We start from the raw sequence: 25,123 nt of genomic DNA on the forward strand, positions 1-25,123 counted from the left end.
TTAGAGAACTAGATCTTAAGGAGGGAGATAAAGTATAGCTACTATACAAAATTTTTAAGAGTTAATGACTAAGTAAGAAATTGGACCACGTTAGACTAGGACTATTTAAAATTGTAGTAAAGATTTCGGAAGTTATATATAGACTTAACTTACCAGTAAAAATGAAAATTTACCCTACATCGGGAAAATATTCGCAGGATGAGATTTAAGTTGACTTTAGTGTTCGCGTTTCGCGTAATTAACATGCAATTTAACCAACTCGACACGCAATTAACCAACTTAATACGTAATTGACTAACTTAACACGCAATTTAACTAACTTAACACGCAGTTGACCTACTTAATATACAATTTAACTAACTTAATACACAGTTGACCTACTTAATATACAATTTAACTAACTTAATACGTAGTTGACCTACTTAATATACAATTTAACTAACTTAACACGTAGTTAACCTACTTAATATGTAATTTAACTAACTTAACACGCAGTTAACCTACTTAATATACAATTTAACTAACTTAATACGCAGTTAACCTACTTAACATGCAATTTAATTAACTTAACACGCAGTTAACCTACTTAACATGCAATTTAATTAACTTAACACGCAGTTAACCTACTTAATATGTAATTTAACTAACTTAATACGTAGTTAACCTACTTAATATATTTAAAAGTTAAATAACACGCAGTTAACCTACTTAACAACTTTAAAAGCTAACTGTATATTTCTTGACATGTAATTAAGGTAAAGTTATATGCTAATTACGCAAATGAATTTTTATACAGTTTTATTACTTAGAGGCTCTGCACAAGGCTCTATACGAAGCTCTACACAAAGCTCTGCATCGGGTCCCCGCTATATTCCCAATAGCCTCTCCTATATAGCCACCTTATTTTTTTTATCCATCTATCCTTCCTTATATCCTCCCTACCTAGGGAGGCACCAGAACGGCAGCTAGCAGAGGACCGTTGCTAGAACTAGACGACCGTTACTAGAACCAGACGACCGTCGCCGTTGCTAGAACTAGAACACCGTTACTAGAACTAGACGACCGTCGCCAGAATAAGACGACCGTTGCCAGAACTAGACGACCATCGCTAGAACTAGATGACCGTTACCAGAACCAGACGACCGTCGCCGTCGCCAGACGACCGTTATTAGAACTACACGACCGTCGCCAGACGACCGTCGCTAGAGCTAGACGACCGTTGCTAGAACTAGACGATCGTCGCTAGAACTAGACGACCGTTACTAGAACTAGACGACCGTTGCTAGAACCAGACGANCGTCGCCAGAGCCAGACGATAATGACTAGCCAGCGAACACTATAAACGATTTAATCGATCGATCGAATTAAGGCAGCACAGACAGGTAGGCACAAACAGGGAGATGCTAATGGGTAGGTAGATGCTGATAGGTAGGCAGATGTAGACTAGTAATTAGATACAGACAGGCAAGTAAATGCAGATAGGTAAGTAAATGCTAACGGGTAGGCAGATATAGATAGGTAGGCAGATGCAAATAGGTAGGCGATGTAGATAGGTAGGCGATGCAGACAGGTAGGCAATGCAGATAGGTAGGCGATGTAGATAGGTAGGCAATGTAAATAGGTAGGCGATGCAGATAGGTAGGCGATGCAGACAGGTAGGCGATATAGATAGGTAGGTAATGTAGATAGGTAGGCGATGCAGATAGGTAGGTAATGTAAATAGGTAGGCAATGTAGATAGGTAGGCGATGCAGATAGGTAGGTAATGTAGATAAGTAGGCAATGCAGATAGGTAGGCGATGTAGATAGGTAGGCAATGTAAACAGGTAGGCGATGCAGATAAGTAGGCGATATAGACAGGTAGGCGATATAGATAGGTAGGCAATGCAGATAGGTAGGCGATGTAGATAGGTAGGCAATGTAGACAGGTAGGCGATGTAGGTAGGTAGGTAGATAGGTAGGTAGGTAAGTTAATAGGTAGATAGGTAGAAGAGAACTATTGCTATATTATATTAAATTATCTAAAATAATATTTATTTTGCTAGCCTTATAAATAGCCTTAAAGTAGCTTTTATTTATTTAAAATATGCTATTAGTATAAAAGAGGTAAATATAATTGTGGTTGCTAAATGCGCAGATTACTGGTAGGTTTCGCGTAGGTTACGCGCAGACTGCGCGCAGGCTGCGTGTTAAAAAAACACGATATAGGCTAGTCGGTCGAGTTGCCAAATGCCCTTAACTGCGCGCCAATTGCGTCAACCACCAACCATTGAGGCCATTGGTAGGGTACCATATTTTGCCGATGTATATAGTATATCGCGATTCTAGAGCTAGCGTACGGAAACGTAGAGCTACTAGTCTATAAGGTAGATACGTATAGAGGACAGGAGGAAGACAAATGGTAGGTTTTAAAGATTATTAGCTATAAGGATATTAATAAAGAAATATAGTATAAAGTTTAGTAGATAGGCTATAATAAGACTACCTAAGAGCTACATAAGAACCTAAGAAACGCTATAAGAAAGGTATAGAAGTATTAGAAGAAATTAGGTTAGGCAGTATTAATAAAGAAGGATTGCTAAAGAATAAGCCACCTAAGGGGGACTTAGGAGGAATAATTACTAAACTACTTAGAGTTATTTCCTTCTCCGTTAGAAGAGAATCCGTTTTATTATCGCTAAGTTCCTATAAACCTTATTTTATAAGTTTCTACTCCTTAAAATAAACCTTTTTATAAACTTATTTAAGATAAAGAAGATAAGTAGAGGCTAGGAGACGAGCTTTAAGGGTATGCTATTAAGTAGCTATAGCTTCTTACTCTACCTCCCGTAAATAATATAACTTATTAAGAGTATTTAAAAGCTTACTATTAAGCTTTATAGTAGTAGATTAAACCTAGGACCCTAGTAGTAATTAATAAGGGTACTTAAAGACTATTAAGAGTAATAGGGCGCGTATACTTAGCGTTAGAAGTAGAACGAACATCGTAAGATAATTAAATATTTGCTTTAGTATACTCTAAATATAAAGAGGGCTATTAATATAAAGGGCTCGCTAACGTAATATAAACTAACCCCTCTTTCGCATAATAAGAATATAGAGATAGTATTATTTTACCTAGCGATAATATAGTAGTAATAGTGTAAGCACGTTAAGCTGTAGAAGAAAGAGAAATTGCTTTAGGTATAATAAGTAATAATATTAACCAAATTAATTAAGCGGATATTATACCTCTAGTAGACGACTTAGAGATATTAAAAATCTTTAAGGACGAAGATAAAGAGGAGGGAGATAGTATTATAGACGCTTTAAGTATAATATTATAACTACTAGGAGAGGAGTTAGAAGTAGCTAGTTAGTTAATAGAGGCATAGTCTAGGATAGAACTAGTTAAGCTATATAATAAGGAATAGTAACCAAAGTTATATAATATAATCTATATAATCTATATAATCTATATAATCTATATAATCTATAATAGAGTAGATAGAGTACGCGTACCTTATATATAAGAAGGATTTCTTAGGAGTACGGTTATGTATTTAAAGGACCTTAGTCCCTACCTTAGATAGTTCCTTCCTTATAGTAAATCTTAGAATATAATTAGAGTTAATCTGTTAAGCACCTTACTCTACTAGGACTTATGTTAATTGTTTGTTTATCTACATACCTAGCTCAAACGTAGTACTCCCCGTAGTACTTCCTATAAGGTTCCGTAACAACTATTATAAGCTTCCTTAAGTAATATAGATAGAGAGAAGAGTTATTTTAGCCCCTTGCAGCGATTAATAAGTAAACTCGCAATATAACGTTTCTCTATAACATAACGTTTAAAACCCCTGCCACCGAGCTGAACGTAATAACGAGGTTTTACTGTATTGAACTCGTCAATATTAAGGTTGACGATCCTTGGAGCTAACTCCTTAATTGGGCCTAGATTGTAGCGATGTATGCTAAAATAGCGTCAATATTGAGTCAAAATCGGCTGCAAGCCCTCCCTACTCTCTACTTAAGTAATACTAAGACGTCGTAGGTAGTATTATATTTAAATGTATAGATAAGGTAAGTACGTAAGATAGAGCTTTAGATCTAACTACGTAATATATTAAGAGCTAACAGCTATTTTCTATATAGCTTTAAGTTATCCCTATAGTCGTATTAGAGCGTCTAGAGCTCTTCCTTCTTATCCTTATCTAGCTTTGTTTCCCCCCTATTATTAATATCCTTCAGTAAGGCTTAAATAGGTTCTTTAAGCCTTAGTAACTCGATCTTAGGTATTAATAGATTGATATACTTCTAGAGACGATTGTTATTAGCCTTTAACTTAATAATCTTAATCTATTTGTCCTAGTTATTTAGGCTTATAATTACGGATAAGATAATAATATAAATTAATAGGAATAAAGGCTTTAAATTAAAGATAATGCAGTAGACGGCCCGGCCTTATAATTATTAAATAGACAATTAAGAATAAGAACTCTGTCTATTAAAGAGGGCTTTAGAAGCTCTCTATATACATTAGGTAGGTTTAGGCAACTAAGATAAAATAGGCAATAGAAATAAGTTGTAAGACATTAGGGTAGGGCATAATCTAATTGATAACGATTGATACAATACGCGAGATTATATCATATCATATTATATCAATTAATTTTTTTAATCCGCTACTAAATAAGCAAGTAATCTACTATTGTCCTTAGCTTCCCTACTAATTAGGTATCTCCTTTCTACCCTCTAGTACTCCCGCTGCCGTTACTATAGGCTATGAATTTTTATTGTACGACGAATATCGAGCTCTATAATCCCACTACTTATAATTTCTATAGCACCTACTATAGAACTCTAGGAGACTCTAACACTTAGTAAAGGGGTAAGGGCCTACTAGATAATATAGAGTCGCCGTATAGGCCTTATAGGGCTAGTGTTAATTAGCTCTCTACCTTATATAAGTAATATAGGTTATTTATAATTATATTTAGAGATCTATAGCTCTAAATTAGAATTATATTTATATATAAAGGCCTCCCTATCTATACTTACTTCTCTAATACCCCTCCCGCCTAAGCCTCTATATTAATTGCTAGTAAAGCTTTTACCCTCTTCTACTTATCCTAAGAGTAGTTAGTTATATAGGTATATTATATTAAGAGGAGAGTTTATTTATAGTATAGTAATATTACTAAAGAATTTCTTATATAGTAGGATAGGAAGTATACTAGTTAATTATATTTCCCGATTCCTAGTAAAGGATAATATTAGTAGGATTTAAACTTATAATCTATTAAGTTTAAAGTTAGTATATATTTCTATATACTACCTATATACCTTTAGTAGTTACCTTTTACCTAAAATTATTTTATTTATATATCTTATACCTCTACCCCTTAGTGTTATATAATATATCTCTTATATAACTACTATATTCCTTTTAAAATTCTACTCTAATGCTAGCTCTTTATATACTCCATTTTCTTAAGGTTCTATAATCTAAGCTATATTCTCTCCTATAATACTATATAACGCCCTTCTAAAAATACTCTCTAGTTTATTACTTATAGCTAGAATTAAAAGTACTTCTCTTATAAAGAGTAAAAGCTATAGCTAGCGCTTTATTTATTATTCTTAAGGCTACTACTAAAGTAGAGAAACTTTAATTTCATATAGTACTTTAGAGTAGTAGTTATTATACTTATCCTAGCTTACTATTTAAGTAACCTTTTTATTTAANTNNTTTATANTTTAATTATACTTATTAAGTTCCTTATACTTATCTTATAATAGCTTATTATATAATATTATTTAAAGAGAGGTAATAGGCTTCTTTAATTCTTAGTATATTTCCTAGAGTTATTAGACCTTTAGAAGTATTATTTTCTACTACTCCTTCTTCTAAAATATCTTAATATACTTTATATAATAATTTAGATAAAGAATAAGTATAGTGGCGTAAAGAGGGGAGTTATCTATTCTCTAGTAGTACTTATTAAACATCACCTATATATTCTTTACTTAAAGTAAGAGAGCTTTATTTAATTTAAAGAGTGCCTATTATATAATATTAGCTTTAGCTTAAATAAAGTACTTAGAAGAAGAGTTATATAAGAGAGTTCTCTATATATTTAACAAGTACATCTATTATAAAGAGTATTTAATTAAGTATTATATAATCCCCTTATATCTCTAATATTATATAGTAGAATAGCTTTAGAAAGGTATAATTATATAAAGAAGCTTTTAGTCTCGCGGCAAGATATAATCCTCCTTAAGTATATTAAAGTTGCTCTTAATATAGTTATTAATTCCTAACTCATGCTTAAGTAAAACACTTAGTATTTAATACTAGCTATTCCATCTTATATAATTATTAAGTAGAACTTATCTTCTAACTATAGTTTTAAACTCCTTTATATAACTTACTAAGTATTATAAAACCTAGTAGGAATACTACGGTAAGAGCCGTATTTAAGCTGGGTATATAGATAAATAAGTAGTTAACAAGTCCTGGTGGAGTAAGGTGCTTAATAGATTAACTCTAATTATATTCTAAAATTTACTATAAGGAAGGAACTATCTAAAGTAGGGACTGAGGTCCTTTAAATACATAACCGTACTCCTAAGAAATCCTTCTTATACATAAGGTACGCGTACTCTATTTACTCTATTATAGATCCTATAGATTATATAAATTATATAGATTACATTATATAACCTTAGCTACTATTTCTTATTATATAGCTTAACTAGTTCTATTCTAGACTATACTTCTATTAACTAACTAGCTACTTCTAACTCCTCTCCTAGTAGTTGTAATATTGTACTTAAAGCGTCCATAATACTATCTCCCTCCTCTTTATCTTTATCCTTAAAGATTCTTAATATCTCTAAGTTGTCTACTAGAGGTATAATATCTATTTAATTAATTTAGTTACTTATTATATCTAAAGCAATTTCCCTTTCTTTAACCATTCGATGTACTTATACTATTACTACTATATTATCGCTTAGTAAAATAATACTATCTCTATATTCTTATTATGCGAAAAAGGGGCTAGTTTACGTTATATTGGCGAGTCCTTTATCTTAGTAACCCTCTTTATATTTAGAGTATATTAAAGTAAATATTTAATTATCCTATAATATTTATTCTGCTTCTAACACTAAGTATATATATTCTATTACTCTTAATAGTCTTTAAGTACCCTTATTAATTGCTACTAGGGTCCTAAGTTTAATCTACCACTATAAAGCTTATTAGTAAGCTCTTAAGCGCTCTTAATAAGTTATATTATTCTTACGTAGCGGAATAAGAGGCTGCCGCTACTTAATAGCGTGCTCTTAAAGCTCGTCTTCTAGCCTTAGCCTATCTTATTTATCTTAAGAAGGTTTATAAGAAGGTCCGTTTTAAGGAGTAGAAACTTATAAAATAAGGTTTATAGGAACTTAGTAATAAAAGAACGGATCTTCTTCTAATAGAGAGGGAAATAACTCTAAGTAGTTTAGCGGCTGCTCCTCTTAGGTCCCCCTTAGGTAACTTATTCTTTAGCAATCCTTTTTTATTAATACTACCTAACCTATTTTCTTCTAATACTCCTATACCTTTCTTATAGCATTCTTTAGGTTTTTAAATAGCTTCTAGGTAGTCTTATTATAGCCTATCTACTAAACTTTATACTATATTTTATTATTAATGTCCTTATAACTAATAATCTTTAAAACCTACTATTTATCTTCCTCTTATCCTCTATATATATTTACTTTATAAACTAGTAGTTAAATATCCCTATATACTAGTTCTAGTATTATAATATATTATATAGGGTAAATCTTTATTTTTACTAGTAAGTTAAGTCTAGTAGTAGTAGATTCTTTAATTAATGTCTAATACGGATCCTATCTAGGCCTATGCAGACTACTCTATATATAAGGGAAAAGTAATATTAACGGGAAAAAACCCTTACTATTGGGGGGGAAGGAAAAACCCTATAAGCCACCTTAGTAGGATAAAAAACCCCGAATTACCATGCTTGCACGTAGCCGCGGCCCTATAGGCCTATAGCTACGTCCTCCTCCTTAGATGTTTTAAATTCCTTAGGAACCACTGCTTCCTTCTTTAGCTTATCTAGAGCTAGGGTTTACTACGTCCTAGCTAAGCCTTGCTAATTAATTGCCGTATACTTATAGTTATGTCCTATATCTTAACTACCCCCTATATACTATCTCTCTTATTAACTATTGCTATATACGCCTTACCTCCCCCCCCCCTAAGGCCTATTAAAGGCGTAAGGGGGATTTATCCATTCTAATTACCGTAATACTAATAGTAGGATATTATATGTTGGGTATCTTTTATACCTAGGCCCTAGCTAGGCCCTTTCTAAGGGTTACTACTCTATTAAAAGGAGATAAGGAAAACCGTGGGTTATAATCTAGGCTGCTAGGTATTTAGTACTTACAAACGGCAAGTGACCGCATGCTCCGCGGGCGATCGCCCTAGGGGTTAGGAGGGGCCGTATATTTGCTCGTTCGTTCGTTTACGCTTATCTGTTCGTTAATATAAGGTTATTAATACTTTCTATTAGGGTTTTTAGGGATATTATTACAAACTACTTATCTATGTTGGATTGTATAGGTGCCCTAGATAGAATAGTATAGTAGTCGTTATATTATAGAGGGCTAATAGTAGTGGTTTTTAAGATCTCACCATCCGAAAATTTTTTACTACCGCCCTTGACGTCCATAACCACCACCAGGTCCTGTCCGCACGCTACGCGACGTCTCTACATTGGCTCTGGATCTAAACTTCAAAGACTAGGTTTGTAGCCGTCACTACATATAGGTGCAGAGTCCGATTTTGACGGCCAAGTTAAGTCTATATATAACTTCTAAAATCTTTACTATAATTTTAAATAGTCCTAGTCTAATATAGTCTAACTTCTTACTTAGTTATTAACTCTTAAAATTTTAGTATAGTAGCTATACTTTATCCCCCTCCTTAAGATCTAGTCCCTTAGATCTCTTAGTGTTATAATATCTAGTTATTCATTCTTATACTATTTTTGCTATAAAGTAGAGGTCTTTATTCTTTCCTTTATTATACTACTTATTTTCTTTACTTATTATAGTAATAATAATATTCTAGGCTTATATCCATAATTTGCCTAAAATAGTAATATCTATATACCTTCCTATGGTGTTATATTATATATAAACTATATAACTAGTAATAGTAATACCTAATTATTTTATCTATCTATCGCAGTCACGTAAGGGGATATTTTAATTTTTGTATGATTGGGAGGCGCAGGGCTATAAGGTCGCTCTAGGGCTAGTTCTTAGCAGTTTTGCTANTTCCTAGCACTCAAATCTGCTAAGGATTTGCCCTAAAGCGGCCAGATGTCCCCAAGCGAAGCTCCTACGCCCAACAAGACATTACCGCATTCTGCTATATTCTGCCAAATTCTGCCACCTTGTCGCATTCTGCCAAATTCTGCCACATTATCGCATTCTACCAAATTCTGCCATATTATCGCATTCTGCCAAATTCTGCTATATTATTACATTCTGCCAAGTTCTGCCATATTGTCGTATTCTGCTATATTCTGCCGACCCTAAGTTATAAGCTAACCAATTAGGATTTTCTATGCCCGGCATAGAAAATCGCTATTAGCTCGCTTACCACTAGCGCCTTAGCGGCCCTCTTAACATCTTAACCTATTACGTAGTAATCCTTACGCTAAGAGCGGTATACTACGCTAAAAGTAAGAGTTAAGGCGACGGAGGTTAGTAGTCTTAGTCCTAATATATAGGCGAAAGGCTTCTAATAACCACCGACCTAGCTACTGAATTTGCTGGTATAAACACCCTAAATCTTTAGCGAACTGGGCAGCGCCCTAGCGGAAGGAGTAGTTTAAGTAACTACTTAGGTTAATCCCAGTAGCTACTAGATAGGAGGAAAGGATCTTACGAACCCCTAGAGAGGCAAAGGGTTTACCATTAAGACTAAATAAGGGAAAGTTAAGGGGTTAAGGGTCCCTATTAAACAGCTTTATTATAGCAGCAACTGGGCATAATAGGCCGCCTACCGCCGCAATAGCGACGTTAACGCCCTAGTATTGCTTGTCGGCTTTACTCTATTTAAGGCGGAATATTATCCTACCAGGCGTAAAGGTAATATTATATCAAGTAGCCTTTTTCGCTAGGAAGGTCGTTCGGTTCTTAAGCTCCGCCGTAGTATACGTGATCTCGCCTATCTATAGAAATCCGGCAAATGCGAGGGTAAATGCGGCATTAGTATTGACATCTAGTAGCAATAGGCCGTGTGTCACTACCTAGGCTAGAATGTCCCTAGTAATGGGTTGCTTATCCTTTTTTGCTAAGGGAGAGATAGCGGCTGCTCCGGCGAGTAATCAGTATACTATAGGATCCTTAAATGCTGCAATTAAGATGCCGTAATCCATATGGCGCGAGCGAATTGCGGAGATATAGGCTTATAAGGTTTCGGCCTTAAGCCTACCTATCTATAGCTAGGAGGTACTAAACGCGCGGCGGGCAATCCATTCGCCTAGTTCACGCGGCTTAGCCGGGTAGGGGGAGACTTCTTTAAGTGCGCAGTATGACTCCTAGCTGTTAACTGCTAAGGAATAGTTCCTATAGGTTGCTGGCGTAAGGCCGTTTTAGAGAAGGAGCGCGTAGAGGTCGGATGGCGCGTTAATATTATCTTTAAAGTTTATAGGCGGTTATAAGTAGTCTGTTAGGTTTACGGCACCTATTAAAAACTTATTAGCTTTAGTAGTAATAAATTAAGGGCCTAGTATAGGTAGAACTAATAGATAGCCGCGGCCTGGAATTAAGATAGTGTATTAGCTAAGCCATTTAAATTACCTGGGATCCACTTCGCGGATATTATAATATTATAAGCTATAGCAGCTAGTATAATCTTGCGGAGCGATTTATTTACTATACTACAGACAACAGTCTTCTTAATGCCCTGGTAAACTACTATGCTATTAGTATAAATAGATAGCGCGCTATATTGCTAGTTAGTAGACTATAGATTAAATACGTAAGTAATAGCATACATCTCTTTTGGATTAATATGGTCTACTTATTAACTGGGCTTAGGCAATATGCTAAACGCCTAAGATTAAGGGAGGTTGGCTGTATACTACTACCAGTTATCCTTATATTTAAGTTCCTTAAAAAAGTAAAAGCCGCTAAACCTAAACTAGGTAAAGGCGTTAGTAAAGAAATAAATATAGGTATGCTTAACATCATTAAAGAATAATACCCCATTACTTATAGTAAGTAGGTCAAGCTAGACATATAAGTCACTTCGCAACTTAGTGCTAAATCGCCTAGGTTTATACTTATTTGCTAAAGTCTCCGGCTAAGCAGTAATAAAGATTTAAAGGGATTTAGAGTAAAATCAACCAAGTCTAATTATATAGGCGCACTATGCAAGGTAGCCCGCAAGCTGCTAGGCTTAAAGGAACAATAATAAGCCGTATTAGAGTGCGGTAGTGACTTTCTCAATAGTATATAATTATTTCTATAGTAATAATCGCGTTTACATTTGTACGGTGTTAATAGTGTATCCTAGAACTTTAATAATAGTTCCTGCTATGTCTTTAGAGCCATTTTAAGGGATACCTAGGGAGTTAGTAACAGAGATATAAGTCTGGGTAACAGCCGCTAAGTTATTTAGGTTGGCAAGAATAAAAATAAAGTTATCTAGGTAGTATTCCACCTTGCAAGGCAGTTATAAATAAAGTATCCAGTACAGGCCTTCCGCGAAGAGGTTAAATATAAGCGGCGCAGTTCGAAGACCAAAGAATAGGCAGCATTCCTAGTAGGTAATACCTTCCTAGGAGAAGCCTATTAATGTTTTTACCCTATAAGATAGGGGGACTATACAGAACGCGTCTTTAATATCTCTTTTAAGCAGTAGACATCTACGACCTGCAGAAATAACGTAGGCTTAAATAGCGGTAACTATAGTGTATACTAGTGCTCCATATTCTTCTGGGATTATGTCATTAACTAAAAATGCTAGTAGAAAGGAGAGATCGTGAATTCGGCGGTATCCACCATCCGATTTTAGCACTAGGCCAAGAGGTAAGACTATAATAGGCCCTATCGTAATTCTAATGTGTCCTTTTTTAAGGTCTAATATTATCTTTTTAGAGATAAGGTCGGCGTTATCCTAAGAGGAGTTGTAGTTCCTATAAGATCTTGGGGTAGGGATAAACTTAGCTCCTATCTCGCAGCTATAGGTTAGGATGCCTACTAAGGTGGCTAGTAGATTGCCCGGGTAGTTAGATAGAAGGGAGTACCACGCTAAGATCCTTAGGGGTAATAGAGAGTGGTAGAAAGCCTTCGCCTCTATAAAGGTAGAGAATAATAATAACGTATTAGGCCTAGGTCCTAGGCGTGTAATTAAAGTTGGTATTATTATTAGGCTAGACCCTACTTTATAAGGTTCGCCTTACTGTTTCTAGGCGCAAGCTTTAAATAATATAGTGTAATCTTTACTATACTTTAAGCACTTATACGGGTATTTACAAGCTATATTATCGCAGCCTCTACTATTAAACCTACGGCAGGTATTAAAGGTATAGAAGGTATCCAACCTAGGTCTCTTTAAGGCGGCAAAGCCGATAGTACTAGACATTATAAGGTATGGCGCTGTATACTAGGCTAGCATTTGCCAATTAGCGGGCTCTAGTTGGCCATTGGTTATTATAAAGGTATAATAGTTAAGTACTAAGTTAAGTATACAACCTACCTAGATATACTAGGTTAATAAGGTACAAATTATGTTTATCTAGAGAAGCATACTAGCGATAAGGTCCAGCGGGCATATATAGAGGGTGCCAGTAATAACCACGTAGTTAGTAAAACCTTTAAACCAGACGCCTTTATCTACAAATAGCTTCCTATCTACCTTTGCCTTCCTTATAACTAGAGTACCATTCTCAATCCATATCTTATTAGCGATCTTAATTTAAGCGGTATAGACTCAAAAACAGGCGAGGTTTACTAGATCGAAGGTACCCTTAAAAATGTCCAGGTAATCCCTTTTTATAACACCAGGAAGGCGGAGTTTAAGCGACTTTACACCAGAAGGGAGAGGCTCACTAAGGACATTAGCTATAGTAGCTATTATAGTGGCCTATAAGGCCGAAGCGGCCAAGCCTAACTATAATTAAGCCATTCGAGCTAGGTAGTATTTATGCTAGCAAGCCTCCTCTGCTAGGCGGGCTTCGCGCTCTTCCTTATACTTCTAAATCTCCCTTTTATCTCAGGCTTGTTCCCTTTGCTCTTTAGCAATTTCGCGCTTTTCTACGGCAGCGGCGCGTATATTAGCCTCGGACGGCATTATAGAACCAGTAAAGGAGGGTGTAGCGGTTGTAGACAATAGTGTAGTTAAGGTAGGTTGTCTAGGTGGGTTTGCTCGTTGGGATTATACACGCATATAAGTCTCCCAGTTAGTTATAAGCGGTAATAGCGTTATAAAATAATTCTCAAATAAATGGATAATAAATGTATAATAAATATTAATAAGTTTAGCAATATTAAAAGCGAATTAGCCACGTAGTGACTGCGTTCGATATTCGCGAATATTGCGGGAGGTCTCAGCATTGTGCGTTGCTAAGGTAGATGCTGCCAAGCAATATATAGACGCTAGTATATATAATTAATATAACGCCTTAAATACTATTCTAGTGTCTAGTTTAATCTTTCTATTTAACCGTCTATCTATAGGTAATATATAGTTAATATTACTACTTAAACCCCTTATTCTACTAAGAATACCTCCTAGAATACTGCTATAAATCTTAGATCTCTATCCGATATAATCTTATTTAGTACTCTATATCTTATAAATACTTCCTTAATATAGATTCTAGCGATATCTTCTACTAAGATTTCTTCCGTATATGCTATATGTTACGGACGCTTTAAGTACAATATTATGACTACTTGGAGAAGAGTTGGAAGAAGCTAGTTAGTTAATAAGAGCACGGTCCAGGATAGATCCGGTAGAACTATGTGACGAAAAATGGTAAGCAAGTCACATAACATACTACGTATTAAACGAGAGGAACGAGAGGAACTCACGTACCTTATATATAACACGTATATTACGTACAAGAAGGATTTCATAGGAGTACGGTTGTGTATTTAAGGACCCTTAGTCCCTACCTAGATAGTTCCTTCCTTATAGTAATTCTTAGAATACAATTAGAGTTAATCTGTTAGGCAACCACTCCACCAGTTATTATTACGTTGTTAACTTTTATACTTGCATTTCCTACACACCTAGCCCAATAATAGGACCTACCGTAGTTCCTGCTACAAGGTTCCGTTATACAATCACTACCTAGTTATAGTATCAATACAAAAGGTCGAATAATATACCACCAAAAGCAGCCACCACAACGCCATCAACGGCAGCAACTACATTGAGGTTAGGTAACGACACTAGTATAGCAGACACTAACTCATAGCAACCTATAACGGTCGGACAACTATAAGAGATAGTTAACCGGTTGACAGAAAATAACGTAATGTTAGAAAATAGAATTAACGGGATAGGCGCAGTAAAGGTTAAGTTACCATCAATTAAAAGGTACTTAGGAGAGAGATTAAAGCTTAAAGGATTCCTTATATAAATGCACTTTAAGGTCGCGCAAGAGGGAGCAAAGCTGGCAACACCTATGGATTAAATAGCCTATGTAGGATTATTCTTAATAGGAAGAGCACTTAAGTAGTTTAAGCCTTACCTTACAGAGATATAAGCAAACGGCATAATAACTACGAACTAAGAGGTACGGTTTATGTTCTTAAGCTAGAATAGATTTGTAGAGCGACTTACGCAAATATTCGGAGACCTAGAGGCAGTAACCACGGCGGAAAAAAAACTCTAAAACATTACGTAATGAACCTTAGCAATTAAGTACATAATATAGTTCCAGACGTTAGTAATATAAGTTAAGTGGAATAATAGGGCGCTTATGGCATAGTATAAACAGGGACTTAAGGCTAAAGTCTAGGACGTAATTATTCTAATAGAAGATGCGGACACCCTAAGGGAACTAATAGATTAGGCGATTAAGATTAATAATTAGATCTACCAAAGAGAGCAGGCTAAGAAAGGCTAAGACAGAGTTCTATAGTCGTATAAGGCGTAGAGTACGTAATAACAAAAGCCAAGTTAAAAACCATAGTATGGCGCAGAGCTAATAGACCTAAGTAGTACCAGAGAAGCCTATAAGAAAGGGAGTAAACTATAGAAACCTAAAGGACAAGGATTAAGTAATTAAAGGTCTAAGGAGTAGAGGCTAAATTAGGGATCTTAACAGCAGAAGACATTTAGGCGGACTCTATAGCAAGAAAAATGGTTTAAAGAAGGAGCTTACATAAATTATGGAAAACAGGGTCACTACGTTAGAGACTGTAAAAGTGGGCAGAGTTACTATATAGTAAGGGGCATGAGACTAGCAGACAACATATACGTATAAAGGGACGACAATATGCTATAAGGAATAAAGGAGTGTTTAATTAAAAGTTTTGCGTTTTATTATAACAACGCATGCCGAATTCATAAGGACGCTAAGTACGGCGTAAGCTATTAGCCATAAGAGCCAAAGTTAAGAGGACTTAAAGGAACTATAGAGTTAGATAAAGAACAGGATCGACTCTATAAGCTAGATTAGGATATTACAGTAACGTGCGGATAATAATTAGTAACAATGACAATGGAGTTGGAGTACTTATTAATTAATAGCAACGAGGATAGTAAAGGAACTAACTAGGGGTATCTAAACCTCAATAACGCAATAGAAGTAGAGACTAAGACTGCTATAAAGTAAGGATCAGTAACGGGTATCATAACACCGTTAGATACGGCATCCATCGCTTTATAAGACGGAAGGAGTAATATCTAGAGACGATTAAGCAAGCAGACGACTGCTAGTGCTAGCTCACCACTTAATAAAGGCAAAAGGCCAAAGACTTAAGATTCTTATAACGAGATAAGAGACGACCAAGATTCTTAAGAAAAGATAAGGTAAGCTTAAGGACCTACTACGGACGAAAACCGATGGAGCAGAGCAGCAGCTTAGTTCAGCAATATACGAATAAGCTTAGGACAAGAGTTCCCAACGGTACAAGATTCTCAAGATAAGATAAGTGAGATTTAAGATTCTTAAGATAAGATAAGAACACTACGGACGCCTAATTGGACTAAGGCGGGAGCTAAGCTTAAATTAGAAGCAAGCTTAGGATTAAAGAATCTAAGGGATTAAGAATTCGGAGTACGAATTAGGACACCCATAAGTAAGAGGCAAGGAGCTTCTTTATAGATTAGAGAATCTGCAATACAGACAGCAGTTAGATTAAAAGACAAGTATATAGACCTAGAGGACCTACCAGGAGAATATAGTATTCAGCCTAAAGATCGAAAGTTTGATACCAAGATCAAGAAGCAAGAGAACTTTAAGGATTTAAGCGCGAGACGCAAACTAAAAGAAACCATAGAAGAATTTAGGCAAAGAATTATTATATAACAAGAACAGAAACTAGATAAGAGATCTAGCACATTAGGACGTATAAAGGACAGAGTACTAGTATAAAGAATTACCAATAGGCCTAGGGTAGGCATACTAAAAGCTAAGTGGCTTACCGAACTGGAAAATAAAGAAGATCTAGGGATTCCAATTAGATTCAAAGAACAATATATAAAGGGCTGTTATAATGCAGTAATAAGAAGATACTTCCTTACGGATAAGCCGTATATACTCCAGTAGCTATACTAAAAGTAGTATAGATAAAGGCATAATAATAAGTGGGAAGATTTCTATATATGGTTAGATAAAAAAGTTATCTAGGACCACCTAATTATAGAAAAGGCTATAAATTATATCAAAGGAGCCTTAATTATAACGTTAAAGGATCTAGAGGAGCGTTTAGAGGACTAGAGAAGTAAAAGGCGAATCTCAGTGCCTATAAACAAAGTTATAACATTTAGATCAGCATAATAAAGGTTTAAACTTAAGGATAAAAACAAGCTAAGAGTTAACCTAAAGCACCTAGCACACTATACGTTATTATGGATCGCGTATATAGATAATATATACAAAATGCATAAGAATCCAAAAGAAAAGAATTGGAAGTACCCTATAAGGATATACTGGATAATAGATAAGCGATAGTATAGGAATACTAAATATATATATAAATGGCATCCAGCAGAAGTCCAAGAGGAAGGAAGTTTAGCACTTTAACTAAGAAGATTCCTTACGGAAGAATACTTAGACGGACAATAGTGGTAGGAATGCCTAGAGAATATATATCTATAGCATATTAAAGATAAAAAGCAAACTAGGCATTAGCTAAAGAGTAAGCCAAGCACACTAGGATCTAATAGCTAATGATTAGGAAAAGTAGAGGCCTACGGGACCAGAGGGAGCCAGTAGTAGAGCCTTAGACCCTTAAGGGAATTTGGGGACAATACCTAAATTTATAAGTTAAATGGCAAGATCAATAATTTAAGGCATTAATAGATAGTAGAGTAATAAGGAACTATATCTCGCTAGCAGTAGTTAAGAGAATAGGGCTACCTCACAAATAGAAGGAGCAACCTTACCTATTAGTTATGATTTTAGGAGATCCAATAGCCTACGGAGAAGGGATCATTAATCTTAAAATAGGACCTATTTAGATAACTATTAAAGGAAGACGAATTGAGATGTCTTTTAATATCCTACCATTAGGACGAGACAAGGCAGTATTAGGCATGCCTTGGTTATAGGAATACAATCTAAGGATTGATTGGATTATAGGTCAAGTTAATATTAGAGATACTTAACGCCGCAAAATGCGATAATAAGTTAAGATGGTATAGTACCAAGTCGGAGCGACATATAAAGAGATTAAGTGAGGCTTAAGTTATATACTAAAGAGATACCACAAGTATAGTAAGAAACTATAGTTACCGGAAAGTAAAAAGCTGTTAGAGTATGTAGTATAGGACTATAAGATAGAATTAGAACTAGGAATAAGTCTAAAGTTCTTTCTAATCTACAAGCTTACCGAAGAGGAAGGTAGAGCATTAAAAGAGTTTATCTAGGAAAACTTATAAAAGGGATATATTAGACCATCGCAGTCATTAGCGGGATATCCAGTACTATTTGTACTAAAGAAGAATGGCAAACTAAGGCTGTGTATCGACTACAGGCAGTTAAATAGCATTACTAGAAAGGATAGGTATCCTTTACCCTTAATTAGCAAAATCTAAGACAGGATAGGCAACGCGTAAATCTTTATAAAGATAGATCTGAGATAGGCGTACCATCAGATTAGAATTAAGGAAGGCAATAAATAAAAGGCAGCCTTTAAATCAAAGGAAGGACTATATAAACCATTAGTTATATAATTCGGGCTTATAAACGCACTAGCAACATTCCAGAAGCGTATTAACAATATATTAGGAGAACACTTAGATAAATTTGTTATGGTATACCTTAACGATATTATTATCTACTTAATAACTAAGGAAGAATACGGGGAACACGTAGAGTAGGTCTTAAAGAGACTATAAGAAGAATAGATGCCAGTAGCAATTAAGAAATGCGAGTTCTTCACCAGGAAGACCAATTTCGTAGGATTTATTATTAAACTAGGCTAACTTAGTATAGATCTAAAGAAGATCGAGGCTATAGTAAATTAGCAAGAACTAGAGAACGTTATATAGTTAAAATCATTCCTAGGGTTTTATAATTACTGCAGAAGGTTTATAGCGCAATAGTTAAAGGATATTAAGCTATTTATATAATTAACAAAGAAAGGAGAACTATAGGCATAGGAAGAGGAACAGCGAGAGCTCTTTAAGAAAATTAAAGAGTTATTTACCCAGGAGCCAGTTCTTAAGATCTATTAACTAGAACTAGAGATAGTTATAGAAACAAATACATCAGACTATATACTAGGGGTATACTTTATACAAAAACATTAAAATAAATAGCACCCAGTGGCATATTATAGTCGGAAAATAACACCACTAGAGTTAAACTATAACATCTACAACAAGGAGTTATTAGGTATAGTTATAGTATTAAAGGAATAGAGAGCATTCTTACAAGACACAGAGAAACTATTTATAGTTAAGACAGATCATAAAAACCTAATAGGATTCCTAATAATAAAGGAACTTAACTAAAGATAGGTTAGATAGGCAGAGATACTTACAGAATACCATTTCAAGATTTAGTATACTAAGGGTACAGACAACACGCGGGCAGATGCTCTAAGCCGTAAAGCTAAACTACAGAACAATAAGAAGCCATTAGGGGCTTTACTACAAAAAGATATAAACGGATTAATCAGATATAATTATCCAAAAATTACAGCAACTTAAGAAGATAAACTAAAGGGAGTTTATAAGTTACTAGAAAGCTTTTAGGTATAAAGAATTCTAGAAGCACAGCTAAAAGATCCACAGTTAGATATGTACGAAAACCGAGAAGTAAAGTATATCCCAAGAAGCATAGCAGAGTAGTTCGTGGAAGACTTCTATAAGGGATTAACTTAAGGACACAATGGAGCCACGGGCTTAGTGTCAAGACTCCAGGAAGAATATATTATTGATAAAATCTAGAGGATAGCTAGAAAGGTCACTAAGGAATATCTAGATTGCTAAAGGAATAAACTAATAAGGCACAAGCCATACGGAGGGCTACAACCTATTAAAACACCAGAAAGACCATGGGAGGTCATATTATAGGACTTTATCGTTAAGTTACCAAGGTTAAGAAATCCTATTACCGGACAAGATTATAACGCAATCTTAGTAATAGTAGACAAGCTTACAAAGTGGGGATACTTTATAGCATGCACAGAAGAAATCTTAGTAGAGGATATCGCTAGAATCTATATTAAAGAAGTGTTTATAAGATATGGAGCACTAAGCAAAATTATATTGGATAGAGATCTAAGATTTATAGTAGCATTCTAGGAGGTATTCTTAGCGGAGTAAGGAGTTTAAGCAGCAACTTCCACCGTATATCATCCGCAGATAGACGGTTAAACGGAAAAACTAAATTAGACACTAGAGCAATATCTAAGGCATTATATTAATTATGCACAGAACAATTAGGTATCGCTATTACTAGTTATATAGTTTATATATAATACAACACCTTAAGAAGGGATAGGTATATTACCATTTAAGGCAAATTATAGATATAAGCTAAGAATATCGTTGTTACTACAATAAGTGAAGAAAACGAGTAGCACAGCTAAAGAAAGAATAAAGACGTTAATGAATCTTTATATAGACCTTATAGAATTAGCAAAAAAGATACAAAAAAGAATAAAAAAGTACTATAACACTAAGAGATCTAAGGGACCAGATCTTAAGGAGGGAGATAAAGTATAACTACTATACAAAAATTTCAAAAGTCGACGACTAAGCAAGAAGTTGGACTACGTCAGACTAGGACCTTTCAAAATTATATAAAGGATTTCACCGGTTACGTTTAAGTTAAACCTACTAGCTAAAATGAAGATCTACCCTATATAACACATTATAATGCTAGAGCCAGTATACGGGAATATTGAGTTACTAGTTTACGAAGCAGATATATATAGAGGATAAGAAGAAGACAAATGGCAAGTTTTAAAGATCGTTGGTTATAAGGACATTAACGATGAAATATAGTATAAGGTTAAGTGGATAGGCTATACTAAGACTACCTAGGAGCTACTAGAGAATTTAAAGAACGCTATAGGAAAGGTATAGGAGTATCGGAAGAGATTAGGTTAGGCAGCATTAATAAAAATAGATCGCCAAAGAACAAGCCACCTAAGGGGGACTTAAGAAGAGTAGTTGCCGAACTACTTAGATCTATTTCCTTCTCTGTTAGAAGAAAGTCCGTTCTTTTATTGCTAAGTTCCTATAAACCTTATTCTATAAGTTTCCACTCCTTAGAACGGACCTTCTTACGCACTTTCTTAAGACAAAGCAGCCGAGCGGACGCCGTAATGCGAGCATCTAGGGCCTTCTGCTCAGCATCACGAAAACGCTCAAGCTTAGCAAGAGCCTACGCTAGATTACCATTAAGCTTCGCAGTAGTAGATTAAACACAAGACCCTATAATAGATTACTTAGGGAACTTAAAGACTATTAAGAGTAATAGGACGCGTATACTTAGCGTTGGAAGTAGAATGGACGTTATAGGAGGAATAAACGTTTACTTTAGTGCACTCTAAATAAGAGGATAGTTGCTAAGATAAAGGACTCGCCAACGCAATATAGACTAACCCCTCTTTCGCACAGCGAGAATACGGAGATGGCATAATCTCACTAAGAGACAGTATCGCAGCAATAGTACAAGCACGACGTTGCGCATTCGAGGAAGAAGAGGCTTTAGGCATAATAAGTAATGATATTAACCAAATTAATTAAGCGGATATTATACCTCTAGTAAACAACTTGGAGATACTAGGAATCTTTAAGGACAAAAATGGAGAGGAGGGAGATGGTATTACGGACGCTTTAAGTACGATATTACGACTACTTGGAGAAGAGTTAGAAGAAGCTAGTTAGTTAATAAGAGCACGGTCTAGGATAGATCTGGTAAAACCATATAATAAAGAATAGTAAGCGAGTTATATAATATGCTATATATTAAATAAGAGGAATAAGAGGAACTTACGTACCTTATATATAACACGTATATTACATATAAGAAGGATTTTATAGGAGTACGGTTGTGTATTTAAGGACCCTCAGTCCCTACCTAGATAGTTCCTTCCTTGTAGTAATTCTCAGAATATAATTAGAGTTAATTTATTAGGTAACCACTCCACCAGTTATTATTACGTTGTTAACTTTTATACTTGCATTTCCTATACACCTAGCCCAATAACAGGACCTACCGTAGTTCCTGCTACAAGGTTCCGTTACACTATAAAGTATCCCTACTTTATTAGCTTATCTACTATTACTAAGATCGCGTTATATATCTATCTAGTAATAGGATCTTTTAATTTTAGCAACTTTATAATAAAGTCCTATAATATAGTTTCCTATAGTTGTTTTAGTATTTTAACCGGATATAGTTTCCTATATAGTCTATACCTTTTTAGCTTATTTCCCTAGCAATCTAGATATTCCTTTATAACTTATCTCGCTAGTCTTTAGATTCCTTAAATAATATACTCCTCCTAGAGTCTTAATACTAAGCCTATAGCTCTATTATATCCTTAAGTTATTCCCTTATAGAAGTCTTTAATAAACTCTTCTATAATCTCTCTTAGGATATATAGTAGTAATTCTTTAATTAACGTCTAATACGGATCCTACTGGCCCACGCAGACTACTCCGTCACAGGGGGGAAAACTTGTGTATTTACAGGAAGAAAACCCCTGTAGTTGGGGGAGGAAAACCCCTATAAGCAGCCTTAGTAGGATAAAAACCCCCAATTTGCCATGTTTGTATATAGCAGCGGCCCTATAGGCCTATAGCACGTCCTCCTCCTTAAATGTTTTAAACTCCTTAGGAACTACTACTTCCTTCTCTAGCTTATCTAAAGCTAGGGTTTACTACGTCCTAGCTAGGCCTTGCCAATTAATCGCCGTATACTTATTTCTCCTATATCTTAACCGTCCCCTATATACTATCTCTTATTAACCATTGCTATATACGCCTTGCCTCCCCCCCTAAAGCTATTAAAGGCGTAAGGGGGATTCATCTATTCTAACTACCGTGACACTAATAGCGGGATATGTTGTACTTTGGGTATCTTTTATGCCTAGGCCCCAGCTAGGCCCTTTCTAAGGGTTACTACTCCGTTAAAAGGAGATAAGGAAGGAAAACCGTGGGTCGCAATCTAGGCTGCTAGGTATTTGGTAGTTAACGGCGAGTGACCGCATGCTCCGCGGGCGATCGCCCTAGGGGTTAAGAGGGGCCGTATATTTGCTCGTTTACTCGTTCGTTCGTTCGCATTTATTCATTCGTTAATATAAGGTCGTTAATGCTTTTAATTGGGGGTTAAGGGACGTTAGTATTCTATCTTATATCTATAAGGATTACATAGGGTTAAATAGGAGCGTAGCAGGTCTACTATAAAGGGGGTTACCGTTAGTAGTGGTTTTTAAGATCTCACCATCCCATGTGAAAACTTTTCACTACCCTGTATAACATTTCAACCTCCACCACGACCTCCTATCCGCAGCTGTGCGACGTCTCTGCGTTGGCTCTGCTGAGTCTAAAGACTAGCAGGTTTGTAGGCCTTACCACGTACAGGTGCAGAGTCCGATTTTAAGGACCTCTTAGGATATATATGTTTTCTCTCTACTTATACTAATCTTTCTTTAGATCTTTAAGCTATACTTCCTAGATCCTTTATGCCTAATTACTCTCTAGTGCCTTATAGGTCGCTGCTAACTTAGGATAATTATACTAAATTAATCTATCTTGGTCTAGCTTTAGTAGTGCTCCTAATAGTTTTTTAGTGCCCTATAATTTAGCCTTTCTACTAAGCGCGTCTGCTCTAGTATTATTAGTACCCTTAGTATACTAAATTTCGAAATAGTATTCTATAAGTATCTCTACCCATCTAACCTATCTTTAGTTAAGTTCCTTTATCGTTAGGAATCCTATAAGGTTCTTATAGTCTATTTTTACTATAAATAGTTTCTCTATACCTTATAAGAATACTCTCTATTCCTTAAGTACTGTAACTATACCTAATAACTCCTTATTATAGATATTATAGTTTAGTTCTAGTAGTATTATCTTCTAGCTATAATACGCTACTAGGTGCTATATATCCTAATGTCTCTATAATAGGCATACTCCTAGTATAAAGTCTAATATATCTATCTTAACAACCATCTCTAACTTTAGTTAATAGATTTTAAAGATTAGTTCCTAGGTAAATAACTCCTTAAGTTCCTTAAACAACTTCCTTTACTTAGTGTCCTATACCTATAGTTCCTCCGTTTTTATAAGCCTTATAAATGGCTTAATATTCTTTAACTACTATGCTATAAACCTCCTATAGTAATTGCAAAACCCTAAGAATAATCTTAACTGCGTAACGTTCTCTAGTTCTTGCTAATCTACTATAGCTTTAACTTTCTTTAGGTCTATACTAATCTTTCCTAGTTTAATAATAAATCTAATAAAATTTATCTTCCTTATAAAGAACTCGCATTTCTTAATTACTACTAGTATTTATTCTTCTTATAGTCTCTTTAAGACCTATTTAATATATTCTCTATATTCTCCCTTACATATTAAGTAGATAATAATATTATTAAGGTATACTATAACAAATTTATCTAAGTGTTCCCCTAATATATTATTAATCCACTTCTAAAACGTTACTAGTGCGTTTATAAGCCCGAATTATATAACTAATAGCTTATATAGTCCTTCCTTTAACCTAAAGGCTGCCTTCTATTTATTACCTTCCTTAATTCTAATCTAATAGTACGCCTATCTTAGATCTATCTTCGTAAAGATTTATATATTACCTATCCTATTCTAGATTTTACTAATTAAGGGTAAAGGATATCTATGTTTTCTTATAATACTATTTAACTGTCTATAGTTAATATATAGCCTTAGTTTTCTATTTTTCTTTAGTATAAATAGTACTAAATATCCCGCTAATAACTGCGATGGTTAGATATATCCCTTTTATAGATTTTTTTAGATAAACTCTTTTAAAGCTCCTAACTCCTCTTAAGTAAGCTTATAGATTAAAAAGAACTTTAGACTAGTTCCTAGTTCTAAATCTATCTTATAGTCCTATACTATATAATCTACTAGCTTTTTACTTTCTAGGCTCTATAGTTTCTTACTATACTTATAGTATCTCTTTAGTATATAACTTAAGCCTTACTTAGTCTCTTTATATATTACTCCAACTTAGTACTATACTAACTTAGTTTACTATTATATCTTATATTATTAAGTATCTCTAATATTAACCTAACCTATAACCTAATTAATCTTTAGATTATATTCCTGTAACTAAGGTATACCTAGTACTGCCTTATCCTTTCCTAATAGTAAGATATTAAAAGATATTATAATTTGTCTTCCTTTA

The 25,123-nt window shown here is 34.8% G+C and overlaps 1 protein-coding gene across 1 annotated transcript; it reads left to right on the plus strand.

Moving 5' to 3' along the window:
- Positions 1–22,521: 22,521 nt before the first annotated feature.
- K441DRAFT_663943 (uncharacterized protein) lies at positions 22,522–22,695 on the plus strand (the record flags this gene model as incomplete). The annotated part of the gene is made up of 1 exon (XM_067649277.1): positions 22,522–22,695. A coding segment is annotated over one exon (174 nt), but the record flags the coding sequence as incomplete, so codon positions are not given.
- Between the last annotated feature and the right edge of the window lie 2,428 nt (positions 22,696–25,123).

The sequence above is a fragment of the Cenococcum geophilum genome (genome assembly GCF_001692895.1).
Source record: "Cenococcum geophilum 1.58 unplaced genomic scaffold K441scaffold_35, whole genome shotgun sequence".
NCBI lineage: Eukaryota > Fungi > Ascomycota > Dothideomycetes > Gloniales > Gloniaceae > Cenococcum > Cenococcum geophilum.